We start from the raw sequence: 23395 nt of genomic DNA on the forward strand, positions 1-23395 counted from the left end.
TTGTCTCTGTCCTTAGTGATGAATTGCATGGAACATGTGTGGACTACCTGCCACCCCTGTATCCGGCACTTGCTCTTTTACCTCCCTCTGAGCTACACACTCATCGTCCTGGTGGATCCTGTGATCTCCTGGGGCTCCCCAGTGGTTGCCAAGGCCCTGTGAAGACAGGACTGGGATGAATGGTGGGGCGGATTGGTATGCTGTGTGAGGAGGGATGCATCAGGGAAGGGAAATAGGGTGAAGGGAGACAGCTCTCAAGCCACCAGGGGCACCTGCTTACTCTCTCCTGACTCCTGTCCCAAGCTTCTTCTGAGACATTTCTCAGAATTCTTGCTGTATTTGGAGGAAAAAAACAAGTTTTGCTGCTTAGAAATGGGGACTCAATTGCACCCGTCGATTGGTGCTTTGTTGCCTAGGGTGGACCCTGAAGTCTCTGAACCTCATGGCCCTTCCTGCCTCCATGAGGAATCTGCACTTTTGGAGACAGTGTGAGCAGAAGAGAAGAGGCCCCTCCTCAGGGTGTATGTTGGCCCTGGCCTGACTACACACTCCCATGGATTGAAATGGCCTGGTAAAGAAAACTTGTGAATCAGGTGACCTCTTCTGAAAATACCTATGAGGATAGGAGTTGGGGGAGAACCTCCATTGGCCCATCAGGCCTCAGTACCAACTGAACAGAGATTGGCTGGGAGGGAACCTCAAGAGAGATCCTGGCAGAGGACACAGAAACAAATTGACCTCTTTTGAAAATACCTATGAGGGTGGGAGTTGGGGGAGAACCTCCATTCGGGGCCAATCAGGCCTCAGTGCCAACTCAATAGGGATTGTCTGGGAGGGGACCTCAAAAGGGATCCTGGTAGGGGACACAGAAAGAAATTTTGCTTCTGATTATTTGATTTCTTCTGATTATTTTTGCCATAAAATGAAAGTTTAAAGTTCACTTATTCCTAGTGATTTGAACTATGGCGTAGGGAGGGTTGGGGTATGAGTCTAGAAGAAGAGTCAGGTGCCTTCATGGAGGTCAAGGGATGAGTGAGTTGACCCGTGGAGAGAGTTGAAGGGGGAAGTTGAATTATTGTTGACCTCTCTCCTGTCCATCCCTGCAAAGAAGAGTGGGGCAACTGTTTCTTTTCCAGAATTTCTCCAGTAGTCTGCAGTCACAGGATTGGACACAAAGATGGGAAAACAAAAGAGGTTCATAAGGGACCGGCAGGGCCCAGATCCCTTCCCTGGGGGAAATTCAAGCCCTCCTGCTCTGCGGCAGCCTCCTTCTGGCCTTCAGTCACTGTCCCTTCTGTGAGAGCCACCCTACCTCCATCCTCTGCCATCTCTCAAGTTCCAAGCTCAGAACCTGTCTGCACAGAAAAAAAACCCCAGTAATGGAGTGAGAGTCATGTCTGGATCCCCAGTCTTCCATATTCTGCTAACCTTTGTTGAGCACCTATTGTATGCTGGACAGAAATTCCTTTGATTTACCCAGTTCTTCCTGGGATCATGGTTCTCTGTCTTTGTCCTCTAAGTATGGACTCAACAGAGAATGCACTGGCAGAAAATCATGTAGACTCCAGGGCTAAACGTCATTAAAAGATACCTCCCCAGTCATTTTGGGACTTCTCCCTCATTGCAAAGATTAGGAAATGGAGGCTTTAGGAAATGTTATGTTGTTGCAAATGACAGAATCCTGGGCTTAAACAGAAAGTGAGGTCAGAGGTCACTGTGTCATTCATTCAGAAACTTTCCCATTCTTATTATATTCTTTTCATACACATACACACAGACACCAAACAACAAACAAAAAAAATGATTGCTGATTTATTTTTATAGTCTCCTGGGGGTAAGTGCTGGAGATGTGGATTCACCTTCAGGTGTCTTCTCCAGAAGGTGTCAGAGAACTGTGGGTTGGCTGGATCTCTGCTTCCTACTGCCACCTCCTGAGGGTTAGGAATCTCTGGCCCTTGGTGCTGGACTCCTCCTACCTCCCTCCCCAACCCCTCCCCCTCCCCCACCCCCTCCCCCTCGCCCCCCCAGCACGGAGGCTGGACTTATGGTCCAGAGCAAGGGCTGCCACTCAAGGGTGCTGACTTTGCTAGGAGGGAACAAGAACTGCGGTGAAAAAGCAGCCCGATGTAAACCAGCCAGAGTCGCAACCAAGACTTTCAGCAGAGTCTGCCTTCCCCTCCTTCCAAGCTTCTTTCCTGGGGAGGGAGCCAGGTCCGGTGTGGTGGATCTGAGCCGGCGCTGGAGCCCAGTCCAACAGAGTCCACAGGAGGTGTAAGGTCAGGGGAGGCTGTCTTTCACCCTTCCCTTTGCTGTCCTGGCCCTTTCTAGGCAGCGTAGAGTTGGTGACTCCCCTTCGGCAACTCTTCATCCCCTCCCACCGCCCAGATTTTCCGTTCTTGCGGGGAAGGCGTGTGGCTTCTTCCTTTCTAGATTCCTCCCCCCCGCCCCCGCAGCTGTTCCCTCAGACTTTGTAGGGGCTGTATGCAGGGTAGTGCTGGAAACGGGTTTGTGCAATTAACCTTCATTTTCAGCTCTTTCTAGTTCCCATTGTCGTTTCCCACGCCTCTGCGCCTTTACAGGGCCCATACTGGAGAGAGAAGGGGGAATGGGTGAGGAGAGTTCTGACGTTGAGAGAGTGGTCACTACGTGGCTGAGCTGAGGCTTCTCTAGGCGACATCCCCGCAGACGTCCCCGCCGAGACTGCAGCGCCCATCGCACCACCAGGGGACGATAGTCTCAGGTGGAGCGAGCACGGGACTCTGGTGCGCAGTTTTATGCGTGAACAGCTGGCGCTCCCCAGGACGCCGGTGGGGTTGTTTGTGTTGGGACGCCCTGTGCAGGAGATTGGTAGCTGTGAAGTCTTCACTCGGGAATCTCGTCTGCAACCTTTTTCGTTTATCTGCCCTCTGCGGCTTCCAAGTGAGTGAGTCTCTCCCCAGGTTCCTCTCCTCCTTTCCTGCTTCTCCTAGGACCAAGCAGAGCTGGAACTTCCTGAGACAACAGGGAGGAGTGGACCTACTGAGAGAGAGTGGCTGGGAAGAGGTACACTTGGATGGATAAGTGGCTGGGAAGGCGGTCCTTGGGGAATCCAACGGTATTAGAACTGGGATCAATACAGCAGAATCCACAAGTTGGGGCCAGAGTCAGTAATGCTTAGGAAAAGAATTAAACAGGAAGAAACTTGAGGACTCCATGCCACAGAGCCTGGAGGCCAGCCTACCTGCACAGCCTTTGTGATTACTGAGGCCAGGACTCTTTTCTGATTCTAGCCTCTCTAACACTGTTCCCTGGAAGACATGTGGCTCTACCTGGTTGGTGTCCTGAGCCTGTACTACCTTCTGCGCTGGTACCGGGAGAGGCAGGTGGTGAGCCACCTCCGAGACAAGTATGTCTTTATCACGGGCTGTGACTCGGGCTTTGGAAACATGTTGGCCAGGCAGCTGGACCTGCGAGGCTTGCGAGTGCTGGCTGCATGTCTGACGGAGCAGGGGGCAGAGCAACTGAGGGGCCAGACGTCAGACAGGCTGGAGACGGTGACTATGGATGTCACCCAGACAGAGAGCATTGCTGCAGCCACCCAGTGGGTGAAGGAGCGCGTGGGGGACAGAGGTACCACCCAGATTCCCATTTGTGTCTGTTTGTCTCTCTCTGTGTGAATGGGAGATCTTGCTTCTGCTACTTGGGTGGATTCCGAAGGTGTGTTTCAGGTTGGATTAATACTTCTTCACCTCACCCACCATGCCAGCCTGAACCCCTTCTCTTTTCCACTCTGTCTTCCTCCCACCCCGTCTCCATTTGGGAGCTCTGTAGTTTTGGTGAGTTTGCACTGATGAGAATTTGGTCTTTCAGAATGCATATCTATCTATCATCTCCCCTCCCCCTAAAGCCAAAGTTCTTGATTTACTTGAGGCTGAGTCCCAAGGTTAGAGATCAAAGTCAAGTTTCTGACTGAAGGGTGGAGACTGGAGCACCTCCCAGAAGGCTTGAGTGGGAGGTTGGCAGGCAGTGCTGGAGCCGGCCTCAAGTTCTCAGCATTTCACTATGTTCTTCCTGGTGACCCATTGTCACCTATGGAGAGAATTAAGATAAGCCCCGTTTTCGGATGAGGACACTGAACTTTCAGAGCTTGCTGTCCAAAAAACCAAACCCAATGTGCCCTTGAATTGATTCCAACTCATAACAACACTAAAGCCCAGTGTAGCACTGCCCCATAGGATTTCCACAGCTGTAAATCTTTAAGGAAGCAGACTGCCGCATCTTTCTCCTGCAGAGCCGCCTGTGGGTTTGAACCCTGGTTGCCAGCCAAGTGCTTAACCACCGCACCACCAGAGCCTCTTATAACTTGCTTTAGGACTGTCAAATAACTAGTAAGGGGCCAGTATTCTGTCTTATTTTGGGAGGAAAAAAGACCACTAACTTCTTTCATCTGATTATAAATGGAAAACATAGTCATTGTGGAAAACACAGAAAAATATAAAGATAAAACAAAGGCCCATAATTTCACCATCCACAGATAACCACTGTTAATGTTGTGACATACATGGGATTATATTTTGCACATAGTTGTATTCTTTTCACTGAAAAAATGATGAGCAGTTTTACAACAAAATGAAATTTTCTTCAAAAACTTACTGCTTAGTAATTTAGAATATCCTATTGCTATGAGTCAGAATTGACTGGACTACTGCCAACAACGATGACATCCTTTTACTCTACCCCCATACTTGTTGCCAACCGGTCGGTTCTGACTCATGACAACCCCTTGTGTTACAGAGTAGAACTGCTCCACAGGGTTTTCTTCGCTGTCATCTTTTACTATATCATCACGTATTTAAACAGTACCTTATTGATATTGAAATTGTTCCTATATTTTATTGTCATAAATCTCTTTTTAACTCAATCTCTAATTTCTATAAACAGGTATCTTGATTGGGTTCTTAGAAATAAAATATCTAGGCCAAAGCATTTGCATTTCTTTAAAAGCAGGGAAGGTTTCTGAGCAGGGGAGGGACTTGTTTCTCTGGACCAACACTTCCAGAGTCAGAAGCCACCACCCCTGCTCTAAATCAGCTTAACTCCCTCCCCGCCCCCTGCTGTGCTGAGGTTGGTGGGTTGGTAACTCTGGTTATTCAAAGTCCTTGGGGTTTTCCAGAGAGGTTCCCTGAAAGCTGGGTGGGCTTGGCACTGAGGGAGATGGGGCAAGGGTGGCCATCTAAGCAAGAGAGAGGGAGGAGAGGGTGATATTTTCTGGGGCAGAGGGTGGAGTCTGGGCACTGGGGTGTGGGGTGATCACAGCTGGGACTCTTCCCCAAAGCCTACTCTTGGACTTCCCAGCATGGAGGGCAAACTTTGCTTCCTGCCTGGATGCTGCTCAGTATTGATGCAAGTGGCTTCAAGGATAGTCCTCTGACGTGAAATGCAGGACTCTTCTCCACCTTCCCCCCAAACTGGCATTTCAGGTCTGTCTGTTCCAACCAAGCTGTGCGTGGATATCAGCTTTGTCTTTTTTTTCTTTTTCTATTTTTCTTTTATGGTCTGTCTTCCTTATTGTTGCTGTCTTCCTGCTTTCCTCATTTCTTCATTAGGTAGTTGTTGAGCACTCACTATATAAGGTGTCCATTAAAATGTGAAAATGTAGGTGACCATATATAATGTCATTAATGTGTAAAAAGCCAAAACATTCTTCTCTGAGTTTCTAGACTAGAGGAGAAACTGTATTTCTTTAATATCAGTTCCTGCATTCATCAATTATGGGGAATTACCCACTATCTACCAGACCCTTCTGGGCCATGAAGAATGAAAGGAGGAGGAAGACATAGTTACTGACCTCCAGCAGCTTACAGGATCTGCAAACTCCACACCCTGCAGATACCATGGGATTATTTATTCTAACCTACTCCCCCTATCCAATGTCTATTGCAGTCTATTCACTCAATAGGAATGTGAATTTGGACCATAACTGTGTACACACTGGACATGCTCACATTGTCTCTTCTCTAATTTTCCACTATCTCCAGGTCTCTGGGGCCTGGTGAATAATGCTGGCATCTCTGTACCCTCGGCACCCAATGAATGGCTGACCAAACAGGACTTTGTGAAAGTACTGGACGTGAACCTGCTGGGGGTGATCGAGGTTACCCTGAGCATGCTGCCGCTAGTGAGGAAGGCGAGGGGCCGCGTGGTCAATGTCTGCAGTGTCATGGGCCGGATATCCTTTTGTGGTGGGGGCTACAGCATCTCCAAGTATGGTGTAGAGGCCTTTTCAGACTCCCTCAGGTATAGAACTGGGACAGAGGCACCTCCCCAGCTCTCCTGCTTCTGTTCTTCAGGAGCCTTTTCCTGGGGATTCATTTATTCAAGGAGGCCTTAGACCCCTTCTTGGAAACCTCTCTTTTACTTTGTGGTCTTCCTCCCTCACTTAATTGGATGACCATTCATTGGAAACCACCTTTCAATGTTCTGAGTAGAAGGAGGGGCCATAGAGTTTAGTGAAACATACCCCTGCCCTGGAGTAGGGCTCACTGCTGGGAATTGTCTGAGGCAGAATTGGAACAGGGACACCTTTGCTCCTGAGTGCATGTGCATATCCATTGTGATATTCTCTGTCAGGGAATGATGACCTCCATCGTTTGAATGTTGGCCTCCGCTCATTTGACTCCATTCAGCAGGTATTTACTGGGCACTTGTATGAAAAAAAAAAAATATTTTTTTTTGTATGAGTGCTCAGTGAGTCCTAGGACAACAAGATCTGGGTCCTGACCTACAAATTCTCACAGCTGAGAGGACAAGAGATCTCAAAACATTGCTGTCTTCTCTTGTAATGCTTGGACCAATATATCCCTGGAAGCCTCTGGTTGATGGGAGGTCTGAGCTGAGGATTGAAAGATAAGGAGTCAGCCTGACAACCAGGCATAGAAGGGCTTTTGGAAAGAAGCCCCTTGGCTGAGGGCTTCACATCAGCAGAGGCCCAGGCTGAGGGTGAGCACACTGCCTGTACTATGGAAACTCCAGGGAGGGAGGACAAGGCTGGGCCCGGGCAAGTCGCTGGGGAGGTGGGCACAGGTGGTCTTGGGGAGGGCCTTCGGGCCCTGGAGAGGCACTGGCACTTCATGCTGTTGGCAGTGGAAGCCCATGGAAGGGAGTTAATCAGGGCAGCTACTTGGTCAAATCAACCTCAGGAGACTGCTCCAACTGCTGTGGTAGGGATGGCTCTGAGGGTGGGGAGGTAAGTCTGAAGGCAGAGAGACACTCCTTAGAAGACATGTGCACGAGCTGAGCTGAGAGATGACCAGTGGTTTACTGGGCAGGGAAGACAGGCAAGGCACAGGAGACTATGCAGGACCTAAAACCGGCAAGGCTTAGTGATGATTGGAGGTGGGGAAAATAGGTGATAACATATCAGCTCAATATTATCTGTCAGAACAAGGACAGGGGCCAACTGTGGAACAGACCATCAATTGTTCATATGCAAGTCAAGTTGAAGGTGAAGAGAATTAAAACAGGTCCATAAAAAAAAAAAAAACTTCAACTATATTCCACCTGAACTTGGAGACTGTCATGGATTGAACTGTGTCCCCCAAAAATATGTATATCAATTTGGCTAGGCCATGATTCCCAATATTGTGTGATTGTCCACCATTTTGTCATCTGATGTGATTTTCCTATGTGTTGTAAATCCTATCTCTATGATGTTACTGAGATGGGATTAGTGGCAGTTATGTTAATGAGGCAGAATTCAATCTACAAGATTAGATTGTGTCTTAAGCCACTCTCTTTTGAGATACAAAAGAGAGAAGCCAGCAGAGAGACATGGTGACCTCAAACCACCAAGAAACAAGAGTCAGGAGAATAGCATGTCCTTTGGACCTGGGGTCCCTGTGCTGAGAAGCTCCTCTACCAGGGCATATTGATGACAAAGCCCTCCTCCCGAGAGCTGACAGAGAGAGAAAGCCTTCCCCTGGAGCTGGCACCCTGAATTCGGACTTCTAGCCTCCTAAACTGTGAATAAATTTTTCTTAGTTAAAGTCCTCCACTTGAGTTATTTCTGTTATAGCAGAACTAGATGACTAAGACAGAGAACATCTCAAGAATAGATTTGCTGTATTGAACACTAATGACTGAAGACCAGATGAGTTGTGGGAAGACATCAAGGACATCATACATGAAGAAAGTCAAAAGGCCATTAAAAAGACCAAAGTGGAAGTGGGGCCAAGATGGCGGAGTAGTCAGATGCTTCTGCTGATCCCTCTAACAGCAAAAACCTGAAAAGCCAAGTGAAACAATTATGTTTATGACAAGCTAGGAGCCCTGAACATCAAAGGCAAAGTTAGAAAACAGACTGAGTGGCAGGGGGAGGGAGAGATGGTTCAGAAGCAGAGAGAAGTTGCCGCACCTGAATCTGCAGGAACCCTCAGGCACCATTCCCTGGAGTGACTGTGGCAGGTTGGCAGTAGCGTTCTGGCCACAATTTCCTCAGGGAGAGACAGCCAGCCACACAGCCTACTCATACCTTTGGAACCAGAGAAGAAGAACAGTGCTCTCCTCAAAAGCTAAGTACCTGCATATATTTTACTGTGCCCCCAGCTCCCAAGCCAGCTTCAGTGGCTGTTGATTTCCCTTGGCCTGAGATAGGTCCTGTTGAGCACTCTGAGCCATTCTCGCAGCCTTGGAGAAGGAATAAATTCACAACTGGGGGAAAAGATAATCTGCCAGCTCCACTAATCTGGGGAGCTCAGGACGGAAGTGTCTCCTGTCCAGGCATAATCAGTCCTTGGACTATGAATACCTTTCCCCTCTGCATGGCCCTGTGTGGGCCTATTTCAGGAGAATAGGCCCTTGTTGCAGACAGCAACTGTTTTGCTGTGTGGTGGAGAGGTGGGTGTTTGATGTTTGACAACACTTTGCCTATTAAACAGGGTCCTCACCTACCCACATCAGGGGCCTAAGGACTGGTGGCTCCACCCACATCACCCAACCACCTGCGACAAGGGTCCAAGGATAACTGGTACCTCCCAGTCCTTACAACCAAAAGCATTGGGTGCCCGTGGTCAGTCTGCAGAGCTCATCCACCTGTGCGCTCTAGGGAACAGGGACATACTTTCCTCACAGATGGTCGGGGATGGTTGTCAGCCCCCTGCCTTGTTGAAAGCATGGCCTCCTGCTGCAACCAGATACCTGTGTGTACACCAATCACCTCTGCTCCTCTGAGACTGTAGGACAGAACCTGTACCACACACTTGATGGCCAACTACCTGGACACCTGAGCTGAATCCATACAAGAAAAATGAATGGACTACTAGGCTCATATACCTGATAACAGCTCTAGCCATCTGGTGAGAGGACGTTAGCACTTCAAAGGCGAAAATAAGCTAGCTTACTCAAGCAACCTATTTGGGCATATCAAAACAAAACAAAGCAAGAAGCTAGGATACAGTAAGCAAACATAAAATAAACTAATACAGTAACTTATAAATGGCTCAGAGACAAGAGTCAAAATCAAATCACATAAAGAAGTAGACCCTGATCGCTTCAACAAGCTCTTAAAACAAAGAATCAAGGGATCTTCTGGATGAAGGTGCCTTCCTGGAATTATCAGATGCAGAATACAAAAGATTAATATACAGACCACTTCAAGACATCAGGAATGAGATCAGGCAATAAGCAGAAGAAGCCAAGGAACACACAGATAAAGCAGTTGAAGAAATTAAAAAGCTTATCCAAGAACATAAAGAAAATTTTAATAAACTGCAAGAATCCATAGAGAGACAGCAATCAGAAATTCAGAAGATTAACAATAAAATTACAGAATTGGACAACTCAATAGAAAGTAACAGGAGCAGAATTGAGGAAGTGGGAGGCAGAATTAGTGAGATTAAAGATAAAACACTTGGCACCAATACAGTTGAAGAAAAATCAGATAAAAGAATTAAAAAAAAAAAAATGAAGAAACCCTAAGAATCACATGGGACTCTATCAAGAGAAATAACCTCCGAGTGGTTGGAGTACCAGAACAGGGAGGGATACAGAAAATACAGACAGAATTGTTGCAGATTTGTTGGCAGAAAACTTCCCTGATATTATGAAGGATGAGAAGATATCTATCTAAGATGCTCATTGAACTCCACATAAGGTAAATCTCAAAAGAAAGTCACCAAGACACATTATAATCAAACTTGCCAAAAGCAAAGATAAAGAGAATTTTAAGAGTGGCTAGGGATAAATGAAAAGTCACCTACAAAAGAAAGTCAATAAGAATAAGCTTGGACTACTCAGCAGAAACCATGCAGGCAAGATGGCAATTGAATGACTTATATAAAGCATTGAAGGAAAAAAAATTGCCAGCCAAGAATCATATATCCAGCAAACTGTCTCTCAAATATGAAGGTGAAGTTAGGACATTTCCAGATAAAACAGAAGTTTAGGGAATTTGTAAAAACCAATCCAAAACTACAAGAAATACTAAAGAGAGTTCTCTGGTTAGAAAATCAATAATATCAGATATCAGTCCAAGACTAGAACACAAGACAGAGCAATCAGATGTCAGCCCAGATAGAGAAATCACAAAAATAAATCAAGATAAAAAAATGCTCAAAATGGGAAACAGTGATGTCATTATGTAAAAGAAGAAAACATTAAAACAGTAAAGAGGGACTAAGAAATGTAGTCATAGATCTTTCATATGGAGAGGTAGACAAGGTGATATAAAGAAATAAAAGTTAGGTTTAAACTTAGAAAAATAGGGGTAAACATTAAGGTAACCACAAAGGAGATTAACAAACCTACTCATCAAAATAAAATACAAGAAAAAAAAATAGAGACTCAGCAGAAACAAAATCAATGACAACGAATAAGAGGAAAAGTCAATATATAAAGATAAACTACTCAGCACAAAAAATTAAGTGGGAAAAAGAAACTGCTAACAACACACAAAAAAAGACATCAAAACAATAGCACTAAACTCATACCTATCCATAATTACGCTGAATGTAAATGGAGTAAATGTACCAATAGAGAGACAGACAGTGGCAGAATGGATTAAAAAAAAAACACACACACAATCTGTCTATACGCTGCCGACAAGAGACACAGTTTAGACTTAGAGACACAAACAAACTAAAACACAAAGGATGGAAAAAAATATATCAAGCAAGCAAGAATCAAAAAAAAGGAGTGGCAATATGAGTTTCTGACAAAATAGAGTTTAAGTTAAATTTATCACAAAGAATAACGAAGGACACTATATAATGATTAAAGGAACAATATACCAGGCGTGTATAATCATATTAAATATTTATGCACCCACTGACAGGACTGCAAGATACATGAACTCTAACAGCATTGAAAAGTGAGATAGCTCCACAACTATAGTAGGAGACTCCAACAGACCACTTTCAGTGAAGGACAGAACATCCATAAAGAAGGTCAATAAAGACATGGAAGATCTAAATGCCACAATCAACCAACTTGACCTCATAGACATATACAGAACACTCCATCCAACAGCAGTCAAGTCTACTTTCTTTTCTAGTGCACATGGAACATTCTCTAGAATAGACCACATATCAGGTCATAAAGCAAGCCTTAGCAAAATCCAAAGCATTGAAATATTACAAAGCATCTTCTCTGACCATAAGGCCATAAAGGTAGAAATCAGTAACAGAAAAAGCAGGGAAAAGAAATCAAACACTTGGAAACTGAACAATACTCTGCTCAAAAAAGACTGGGTTATAGAAGACATTAAGGAAGGAATAAAGAAATTCAGAGAATCCAATGAGAATGAAAACACTTCCTATCAGAACCTTTCGGACACAGCAAAAACAATGCTCAGAGGTCAATTTATATCAATAAATGCACACATCCAAAAAAGAAGAAAGGGCCAAAATCAAAGAATTATCCCTACAACTAGAACAAATAGAGAGCAACAAAAGAAACTCGCAGGTACCAGAAGAAAGGAAATAATAAAAATTAGAGCAGAATTAAATGAAATAGAGCACAGAAAAACAGTTGAAAGGGTTAACAAGACCAAAAGCTGGTTCTTTGAAAAAATTAAGAAAATTAATAAATCATTGGCCAAACTGATTAAAGAAAAACAGGAGAGGAGGCAAATAACCAGAATGAGAAATGAGATGGGCAATATTACAAGAGACCCAACTGAAATTAAAAGAATTGCATCAGATTACTATGCAAACCTGTACTCTAACAAATTTGAAAACCTAGAAGAAATGGATGAATTTCTAGAAACACACTACCTACCTAAACTAACACAAACAGAGGTAGAACAACTAAATAAACCCATAAAAAAAGAAGAGATTGAAAAGATAATTTGAAAACTCCCAACAACAACACAAAAAAACCCTGGTCCAGATGGCTTTACTGGAAGCTCTACCAAACTTTCAGAGAAGAGTTAACACCATTACTACTAAAGGTATTTCAGAGCATAGAAAAGGACAGAATACTCCCAAACTCATTGTATGAAGCCAGCATATCTCTGATACCAAAACCAGTAAAGACACCACAAAAAGAGAAAATTACAGATCGATATCCCTCATGAACTTAAATGCAAAAATCCTCAACAAAATTCTAGCCAATAGAATCCAACAACGTATCAAAAAAATTATTCACCATGACCAAGTATGCAGAGATTCATACCAGGTATGCAGAGATGGTTCAACATTAGAAAAACAATTAATGTAATCCATCATATAAGTAAAGGACAAGAACCATATGATCTTATCAATTGATGCAAAAAAGGCATTTGACAAATTTCAACATCCATTCATGATAAATACTCTCTGCAAATTAGGAATAGAAGGAAAATTCCTCAACATAATAAAGGGTGTTTATACAAAGCCAACAGCCAACATTATCCTAAACGGAAAGAGCCTGAAAGCATTCCACTTGAGATTGGGAACCAGACAAGAATGCCCTTTATCACCACTCTTATTCAACATTATGCTGGCACTGCTAGCCAGAGTAGTTAGACTAGATAAAGAAATAAAGGGCATCCAGATTGGTAAGGAAGAAGTAAAAGTATCTCTGTTTGCAGATGACATGATCTTATATATAGAAAACCCTAAAGAATCCTCAAGAAAACTACTGAAACTAATAGGAGAGTTCAGCAGACTATCAGGATACAAGGTAAACATACAAAAATCAGTTGGATTTCTCTACACCAACAAAAAGAACATGGAAGAGGAAATCACCAAATCAATACCATTTACAGCAGCCCCCAAGGAGACAAAATATTTAGGAATAAATCTTACCAGATACGTAAAAGACCTATATAAAGAAAACTACAAGACACTACTGCAAGAAACCAAAAGAGACCTACATAAGTGGAAAAACATTCCTTGTTCATGGATAGAAGGACTTAACGTTGTCAAAATGTCTATTCTACCAAAAGCAATCTATGGATACAATGCAGTTCTGATCCAAATTCTAATGACATTTTTTAATGAGATGGAGAAACAAATCATCAGCTTCATATGGAAGGGAAAGAGGCCCTGGATAAATAAGGCAGTACTGAAAAAGAAGAACAAAGTAGGAGGCCTTACTTTACCTGATTTTAGAACCTATTATAACGCCACAGTAGTCAAAACAGCCTGGTACTGGTACAACAACAGATACATGGACCAATGGAACAGAATTGAGGATCCAGACATAAATCCATCCACATATGAGCAGCTGATATTTGACAAAGGTCAGGTAAATGGGGAAAAGACAGTCTCTGTAACAAATGGTGCTGGCATAACTGGATATCCATCTGCAAGAAAATGAAACAAGACCCATACCTCACACCATACACAAAAACTAACTCAAATGGATCAAAGACCTAAATATAAAATCTAAAACGATAAATATCACGGGAGAAAAAATAGTGACAATGCTAGGAGCCCTAATACATGGCATAAACAGTATACAAAACTTTACTAACAATGCACAAACACCAGAAGAGAAACTAGATAACTGGGAGCTCCTGAAAATCAAACACCTATGCTCATCCAAAGACTTCACCAAAAGAGTAAAAAGATTGCCTACAGAGTGGGAAAAAGTTTTTAGCTATGACGTGTCCGATCAGTATCTGATCTCTAAAATCTACATCATATTGCAAAAACTCAACAACAAAAAGATAAATAACCCAATTAAAAAATGGGCAAAGATATGAACAGGCACTTCACTAAAGAAGACATTCAGGTAGCTAACAGATACATGAGGAAATGCTCAAGATCATTAGCCATTAGAGAAATGCAAATCAAAACTACAATGAGATTCCATCTCACTCCAACAAGGCTGGCATTAATCCAAATAACACAAAGTATAATAAATGTTGGAGAGGTTGTGGAGAGACTGAAACACTTATACACTGCTGGTGGGAATGTAAAATGGTACCACCACTTTGGAAATCGATTTGGCGCTTCCTTAAAAAACTTAGAAATAGAAATACCATACGATCCAGCAATCCCACTTCTTGGAATATATGCTAGAGAAATTAGAACCTTTATACGAACAGATATATGCACACCCATGTTCATTGCAGCACTGTTTACAATAGCAAAAAGATGGAAGCAACCAAGGTGTCCATCAATGGATGAATGGATAAATAAATTATGGTATATTCACACAATGGAATACTACACATCGATAAAGAACAATGATGAATCCGTGAAACATTTCATAACATGGAGGAATCTGGAAGGCATTATGCTGAATGAAATTAGTTGCAAAAGGACAAATATCGTATGAGACCACTATTATAAGAATTTGAAAAATAGTTTAAACAGAGAAGAAAACATTCTTTGATGGTTAGGAGACTAGGGAGGGAGGGAAGGAGAGGGGTATTCACTAATTAGACAGTAGACAAGAACTATTTTAGGTGAAAGGAAGGACAACACACAATACAGGACAGATCAGCACAACTGGACAAAACCAAAAGCAAAGAAGTTTCCTGAATAAACTGAATGGTTCAAAGGCCAGCGTAGCAGGGGCGGGGGTTTGGGAACCATGATTTCAGGGGACATCTAAGTCAATTGGCATAATAAAATGCATTAAAAAAACATTCTGCTTTCCACTTTGGAGTGTGGCGGCTGGGGTCTTAAACGTTAGCAAGCCGCCATCTAAGATGCATCAATTGATCTCAACCCACCTGGACCAAAGGAGAATGAAGAACACCAAAGACACAAGGCAATTATGAGTCCAAGAGACAGAAAGGACCACATAAACCAGAGACTACATCAGCCTGAGATCAGAAGAACTAGATGGTGCTGGGCTACAACCGTTGACTACTCTGATAGGGAGCTGGAGAGCAGTGGGATGCAAACTTCAAATTCTCATAAAAAGACCAGACTTAATGGTCTGACTGAGACTAGAGGAACCCCAGAGGTCATGGTCCCCAGACCTTTTGTTAGCCCAAGACAGGAACCATTCCCAAAGCCAACTTTTCAGACGGGGTTTGGACTGGACTGTGGGATAGAAAATAACACTGGTGAGGAGTGAGCTTCTTGGATCAAGCAGACACATGAGACTATGTGGGCAACTCCTGTCTGGAGGGGAGACGAGAGGGCAGAAGGTGTTGGAAGCTGGCTGAATGGACACGAAAATGAAGAGTGGAGGGAAGGAGTGTGCTGTCTTATTGGGGGAGAGCAACTAGGAGTATACAGCAAGGTGTATATAAATTTTTGTGTGAGAGACTGATTTGATTTATAAAATTTCACTTAAAGCACAATAAAAAAAAAAAAAAGACCAAAATAAATGTTAGAAGAGACTCTGAAACTTGCTCTTGAACCTAGACTAGCTAAAGCTAATGAAAGAAATGATGACGTGAAAGGGCTAAACAGAAGATTTCAAAGGGTGAGTCGAGAAGACAAACTGTTACAATGAAATGTGCAAAGCGCTGGAGTTAGAAAACCAAAAGGGAAGAACATGCTTGACATTTCTCAAGCCAAAAGAACTGAAGAAAAATTCTCAAGCCTCGAGTGGCAATTTTGAAAGATTCTACTGGCAAAACATTGAACAACACGAGAAGCATCAAAAGAAGATGGAAGAAATACACGGAGTCACTGTACCAAAAAGAATTGGTGGACATTCAACAATTTTTAGAGGTGGCATTTAATCAAGAACTGATGGTATTGAAGGAAGAAGTCCAAGCTGCACTGGAGATTGGTGAAAAATAAGGCTCCAGGAATTGACAGAATACCGATTGAGATGTTTCAACAAACGGGTGCCGCGCTGGAGGTGCGCACTCTTCTATGCCAAAATTTTTGGAAGACAGCTACCTGGCCAACCAGCTGGAAAAGAGATCCATATTTGTGCCCATTCCAAAGAAAGGTGATCCAACAGAATGCAGAAGTTATCAAACAATATTATTAAATATCACATGCAAGTAAAATTTCGCTGAAGATCATTCAAAAGAAGTTGCAGCAGTACATGGACAGGGAACTTTCAGAAATTTAAGCTGGATTCACAAAAGAACGTGGAACAAGGGTGTCTTAGTCATCTAGTGCTGCTATAACAGAAATATCACAAGTGGATGGCTTTAACAAAGTGAAATTTATTCTTTCATAGTCTAGTGGGCTAGAGGTCCGAATTCAGGGCACTGGCTCCAGAGGAAGGCTTTCTCTATCTGTCAGCTATGAAGGAAGGTCCTTCTCATCAGTCTTCCCTTGGTCTGGGAGCATCTCAGTGCAGGAACCTCAGGTCCAAAGGACATGCTCTGCTCCTGGTGGTGCTGCTTTCTTGGTGGTATGAGGTCCCCATGTCTCTCTGCTAATTTTTCTCTTTTATGTCTCAAAAGAGATTGCCTTAAGACACTACCTAATCTTGTAGACCTCATCAATATAACTGCTGCTAATCCATCTTTTTTTTTTTTTTAATCCATCTTATTACATCATAGTGATGGGATTTACAACACACAGGGAAATCGCATCAGATGGTAAAATGGTAGACAATCATACAATCATACAAAGGAATCGTGACCTATGCAAGTTGACAGATATTTTGGGGGGACACAATTCAGTCTATGACAACGGGATATCATTGTTGATATCAGATGGACCCTAGCTGAAAGCAGAGAACACCAGAAAGATTTTTACCTGTGTTTTATTGACTATGCAAAGGCATTTGGCTTTGGATCATGACAAATTATGGACAACATTGAGAGGAATGGGAATTCCAGAACACTAAAATGTGCTCACGCGGAAAGTACACATAGACCAAGAGGGAGTTGTTTGAACAGAGCAAAGGGATACTGCATGGTTTAAAGTCAAGATAGGTGTGCACCAGGGTTATATCGTTTTACCATACTTATTCAATTTGTATGCTGAGCAAATAATCCAAGAAGCTGGACTATACGAAGACGAATGCAGCATCAGGATTGGAGGAAGACTCATTAACAACCTGCTTTATGCAGATGACACAACCTTGCTTGCTGAAAGTGAAGAGGACTTGAAGCACTTACTGATGGAGATCAAAGACCACAGCCTTTGGTATGGATTACACCTCAACATAAAGAAAACAAAAATCCTCACAACTTGACCAACAAGTAGCATCATGATAAATGGAGAAGAGGTTAAAGTTACAAGGATTTCATTTTGCTTAGATCCACAATGAACACCAATGGAAGCAACACTCAGGAAATCAGACGATGTATTGCATTGGGCAAATCTGCTGCAAAAGACCTCTTTAAAGTGTTAAAAAACAAGGACGTCACTTTAAAGACTAAGGTGCGCCTGACCTAAGCCATGGTGTTTTCAATCGCCTCATATGCATGTGAAAGCTTGGCAATGAATAAGAGCACTGAAGAAGATATGATGCCTTTGAATTATGAGGTTGCCAGAAGAACAAACAAGTCTGTCTTGCATGAAATACAGCCAGAGTGCTCCTTGGAAGTGAGGATGGTGAGACTTTGTCTTTGGACATGGTTTCAGGAGGGACTAGTCCCTGCAGAAGGACATCGTGCTTGGTAAAGTAGAGGGTCAGCAAAAAAGAGAAGACCCTCAATGAGATGGACTGACATAGTTGCTGCAACAGTAGGCTCAAGCATAACAGTGATCATGGGGACGGTACAGGACCAGGCAGTGTTTCGTTCTGTTGTACAAAGGATTGTTGCTATGAGTCGGAACTGACTCAATGGCAACTAAAAACAAGCATGTCAGTGGTGCCTTGCTCCAGGATAGGTAAGATTTAGAGCTAATGAGCTTATAATATAAAATTACCTAGAAAATTATTTGACTCTATACAGAGGCAATGCCATGGTTATTATTCTCCCACTGGCCGCTGCCCTTTGCAAGTCCTCAATTTCCAGCCTATTCCACCCGGCGCGCGGTTGTTGTCCGTGTGTTTTTTCTCCAGGGGCCCCTGAAATCCTTTCCCCTGTGTCTGTTTGCTTTGCAGGAGAGAGATCTCCTCATTTGGGGTCAAGGTGGCTATTATTGAGCCTGGTTTTTTCAAGACTGAAATCATCAACACAGAGACGTTTTTAACGAAGTACCAGGAGCTGTGGGACCAGGCCAGCCCAGATGTTAAGGATGCCTACGGCAAGAAGTTCCTGGATTCCTGTGAGTGGGCTGTGGACAGTGTGGAGAGATGCAAACCCTTTTCTGGAATGCCTGGGCCCATCACTAGTTGCACCATTAGTGTCAGGGTACATCTTTCTGGCTCTGCCTCCTTCACAGAGTGGGGACATTCAGCCCCATTTCCATGGTCCTCTATGATCAGCTGGTAACCCACACTAAGGACCCAGGCTTACTAGACCTGGGACCACTTCTGTGAACTTCGTTATTATTTTGAGGTGGAAACTGAAGCCAGAGAGGGAAGACACCCTTGGACTCATAGTAAGCTGATGTTAGAAACAGCTGGTGTTCATACCCTTAGATGCCTATTGTTAGCAGAGACCTTCATTCATGCCATGCAGTTATTCTCAGGCTGAGATCCAGACTGGTTAGTGTGGAACAACCTGCTCTAGGGGAAGGGCTAGGCCAGGGCAACCTGATTGCAATAAGTTGGGGTGACGGCTTTGGGAAAGTAGCAATTTTTAGGAACTTTTCTCCCAAAGCTGGTCCCAGGGTGGGTAGGTTGAGAGGTGGGAGTATAACCTGGGTCCTTTCTCATTCTGGACAGACATGAAAGCAATTGAAACCAAGGGAAAAAACTCCTCACCTCGTCTGTCCTTGGTGACAGACTGCATGGAGCATGCGCTGACTGCCTGCCACCCCCACACCCGGTACTCACCTGGCTGGGATGCCAAGCTCTTCTACCTCCCCATGAGCTACATGCCCACTGCCCTGGTGGACGCCATGATCTACTTGAAATCCCCAAGGCCTGCCAAGGCCATGTGAAGACAGGACTTGGGTGCCTGGTGTAGTGAATTGGGGCATGGTGTGAGGAGGAGAGATGGGTTTGGGGATGAAAATAGGATAGAGGGAGGGAGTTTCCAATTCAGCTAGGGCACCCACTTACCCCCACTGACCTCTGCCCCATTTCTCAGGACTTTAGGATATTAGGAGGAAAGAACCAAGATTTGCAGCATAGGAACAGGGACCCAACAACACTTATTGGTGCCCTGTTGTCCTGGGTGGCCACTGAAATATTTGAGCCTCGTGGCCTCTCCTGCCATCCTGAGGAATCCACACTCTGAAGTGGGTGTGAACAGAGGGGAGGAGGCCTGGCCCCCATCTGCCCTGCCTTCTGTCCATCTTCTCAAGGTCTGCAATATCAGGTGCCCTGTCTATACTATCCCACAAATTGAAATGGCCTGGAGGAGGTGAAATCACCCCTACCCTGAAGACACTTATGGGAAAGAGGGGTGGGCAGGGTGACCACCAGCCTGTCTCCCTCAGGTCACACCTGAGTAGGGAAGCCTATCACCTGAGAGTAGGAGGCTATCCTAGCTCTGGGAGGAGGAGCTCTCTGTTGGAATCCAGAAGCTCTCTCCTCCCCTGCAAGTATGTACACTGCATTTTCTGGTGTTTGGGCCCAGGGGAACACTGCTTGGTCAGCCATCAGCACAGCGGTCCTAGAGGTGCTGGTCATGCCCAGGTCTGGGTAGGGGCAGGCAGCACTGAGCCATCCTTCTCCAGCCCAGCCAAACCCTGGGCCTTACCCGTCTCCTCTGGAACTGGAAGAGCCTCTGCCACTGGGAATACCCACCTGCTCAAACTTTGAGTGGCATCCTCTGCCTTCTGTCTACCAAGCCCACTCCATTGACTCACCCTGGAGGCAGACGTGCTGGGAGATACCTCCCAATCTAGCTCTAGAGGTGTTGGGCCAGGGACAGGTGTGAAGAAGGGGAAGTTCTCCTTCCATCGCCTCTCACCTCCATCCCCTACTGGCCTCAGGTCTGTTCTTCAGGGCTGGGTCCTTGATCCGAACCCCCTTCCCGTCACCCTTGGTCCAGAATGCCAAGCCCTGCTGTTCTCCTCCAAGGTGACACCTCCTTCATTTGATTTTGGGACTGGCCTGTCTTTGTGACAGTGGTATGCAGATACACATCTGAGAGGTCGTTCACTACAGCATCTTTGGGGCCCTGACTCTGTCTGATCTCTAGTCAGGGAGATGTTGGTGATTGGAATTCTGGAATCTGTGAGGTGATCTGGCAACCAGGTTTACACTGTGTTTCCTAAGGATGATGCTGAAATTTGTTCCAAGTAACCACCCTGGGCCCAGCATCATTCTCTCTCTGCACACTATGGAATCCTGGCATAGCACCTCACTACTATACCCCTCTGCCTCATTTTCTTTCCTTTTCTGGATGACCTCTTATCTCTGACAGTTTCTTTCTTCTTTTCCCTGGCCTGTCTCCTGATAGTGTTTCCTAGAGTTCTTGTCTCAGCCCTCTGTTCCTGTCACATCTCATACCGTCTGAGAGCCTAAGACTCTGCCCTACCTCCTGCCTCCAGCTGCTCATGGAACTCGAGGCCTGTATGTGTCATATGAATGGACCTCAGGCTCACTAAGGATCATGTCAAAATGCTCTCGGTCCCTGCTTCCCATTCTTGTCCCCAGATTGTCTTCTCTTCTACTTCTTCCATCAAGGCTTCCTATTTCTCCTTATTATTGGCCCTGCACCTGCAGACTGTATATAGATATTTTGGCAGAACATACTGTGTCTCTCCACTCTGCTCTTTTTCCAACACCTCTCCTACAGGTCTTGGGATACAAGCTTGCAGAAGGCTTCAGCCTGCCACTTGATCTATGGATTTTGGACTTGCCAGTCCCCACAATCGTGTGAGCCAATCCCTTGAAGCAAATCTCTGTCTCTCTTTCTGTATGTCTGTATCTCTCTTTCTCTACTTGTATGTATACCTCACTGATTCTATTTCTCTAGAGAACTAAGACAAATAGTATTAGCATTTTAGCTACACTAAATTTTCCAATCTCTGATCATGGGATGGCTTTCCATTTACCTAGGTCTACTTCAATTTCTTTCAATAATGTTTTGTACTTTTCAGTGTACAAATATGGTACCTCCTGGGTTAAATTTATTACTAAGTATTTTATTCTTTTGATGCTGTTGTAAATGGGAATGTTTTCTTAGTTTCCTCTTTGGATTTTCCATTGCTACTGTATAGAAATACAAGTGATTTTTGCATTGGTTTTGTATCATGCATCTTTGCTAAATTCATTTGTTAGTTCTAATTTTGTGTGTGTGTGGTTTCTTGAGGTTTTTCTAGATCTAAGATTTTGTTATTTGTGAACAGTAATAGTTTTACTTCTTTTATTTCAATTTGGATGCATTTTATTTATTTTTCTTGCCTGATTCTCTAATTAGAATTTTCAGTACTAGTTGAATAGAAGTGGCAAAAGTGGGTATCCATTTCTTATTCCTGATCTGGGAAAGCTTTCATTCTGTCACCCAAAACCCACCTGTGCTGAGTTGATTCTGAATCATAGTGACCCTATAGGACAGAGTAGAACTGCCCCACAGGATTTCCAAGGCTGCAATCTTTATGGAAGCAGACTGCCACATCTTTCTCCCATGGAGTAGCTGGTGGGTTTGAACTGCTTACCTTTGGGTTAGTGGCTGAGCGCTCAACCACTGCACCACCAGGGCTCCTTATTCTTTCATCATTGATTTTTATTTCATATATGATCTTTATTATATTGAGGAAGCTTTCTTCTATTCTTGATTTATTGAGTGTTTTTATCAGGAAAGGGTGTTGAATTTTGTCAAATGCTTTTTCTATATCCATTGAAATGACCATTTTATTCCCTTTCATTCTATTAATGTGGTGTATTCTTGGGAATCAAATTGACTACATCTGTGGAAACAGATGATGGAAAAGTTCAATATCATCAGTCAGAACAAGGCCAGTGGCCGACTGTGGAATAGACCATCAATTGCTCATACGCAAGTTCAAGCCGAAACTGAAAAAAGTCAGAGCAAGTCAATGAGAGCCAAAATACAACCTTGAGTATATCCCACCTGAACTTGGAGACCATCTCAAGAATAGATTTCACACGTTGAAGACTAATGACCGAAGACCAGACTAGTTGTGGAATGACATCAAGGACCTCATACATGAAGAAAGCAAGAGGTCATTGAAAAGACAGAAAAGAAAGAAAAGGCCAAGATGGATGTCAGAAGAGACTCTGAAACTTGCTCTCAAACATCAAACACCTAAAGCAAAAGGAAGAAATGATGAAGTAAAAGAACTGAACAGAAGATTTCAAAAGGCGGCTCGAGAAGACAAAGTAAAGTATTATAATGACATGTGCAAAGAACTAGAGATAGAAAACCAAAAGGGAAGAACACGCTCGGCGTTTCTGAAGCTGAAAGAACTGAAGAAAAAATTCAAGCCTTGAGTTGCAATAGTGAAGGATTCCATGGGGAAAATATTAAACGATGCAGGAAGCATCAAAAGAAGATGGAAGGAACACCCAGAGTCATTATACCAAAAAGAATTAGTCTACGTTCAACCATTTCAAGAGGTAGCATATGCTCAGGAACTGATGGTACTGAAGGAAGAAGTCCAAGCTGCTCTGAAGGCATTGGCAAAAAAACAAGGCTCCGGGAATTGACGGAGTATCAGTTGAGATGTAGCAACAAACAGATGCAGCGCTGGAGGTGCTCACTCGTCTATGCAAAGAAATATGGAAGACAGCTTCCTGGCCAACTGACTTTAAGAAATCCGTATTTATGCCTATTCCCAAGAAAGGTGCTCCACCCAAATGTGGAAATTATAGAACAATATCATTAATATCACATGCAAGGAAAATTTTGCTGAGGATCATTCAAAAGTGGCTGCAGCAGCATATCGACAGGGAAATGCCAGAAATTCAGGCTGGATCCAGAAGAGGATGTGGGACCAGGGATATCATTGCTGATGTCAGATGGATCCTGGCTGAAAGCAGAGAATATCAGAAGGATGTTTACCTGTGTTTTATTGACTATGCAAACGCA

General features: G+C 43.9%; 1 protein-coding gene across 1 annotated transcript; it reads left to right on the forward strand.

Annotated features, from left to right (window-relative positions):
- The first annotated feature begins 2456 nt into the window (after positions 1 to 2456).
- LOC100674577 (retinol dehydrogenase 16-like) lies at positions 2457 to 20259 on the forward strand. The gene is made up of 4 exons (XM_064284024.1): positions 2457 to 3609; positions 6018 to 6276; positions 18388 to 18551; positions 19114 to 20259. Exons 1-4 carry the CDS (start codon positions 3297 to 3299, stop codon positions 19329 to 19331), a joined length of 954 nt encoding a protein of 317 aa, XP_064140094.1. The 5' UTR covers positions 2457 to 3296; the 3' UTR covers positions 19332 to 20259.
- Positions 20260 to 23395: the final 3136 nt, after the last annotated feature.

This window comes from Loxodonta africana, chromosome 4, assembly GCF_030014295.1.
Source record: "Loxodonta africana isolate mLoxAfr1 chromosome 4, mLoxAfr1.hap2, whole genome shotgun sequence".
Classification (NCBI taxonomy): domain Eukaryota; kingdom Metazoa; phylum Chordata; class Mammalia; order Proboscidea; family Elephantidae; genus Loxodonta; species Loxodonta africana.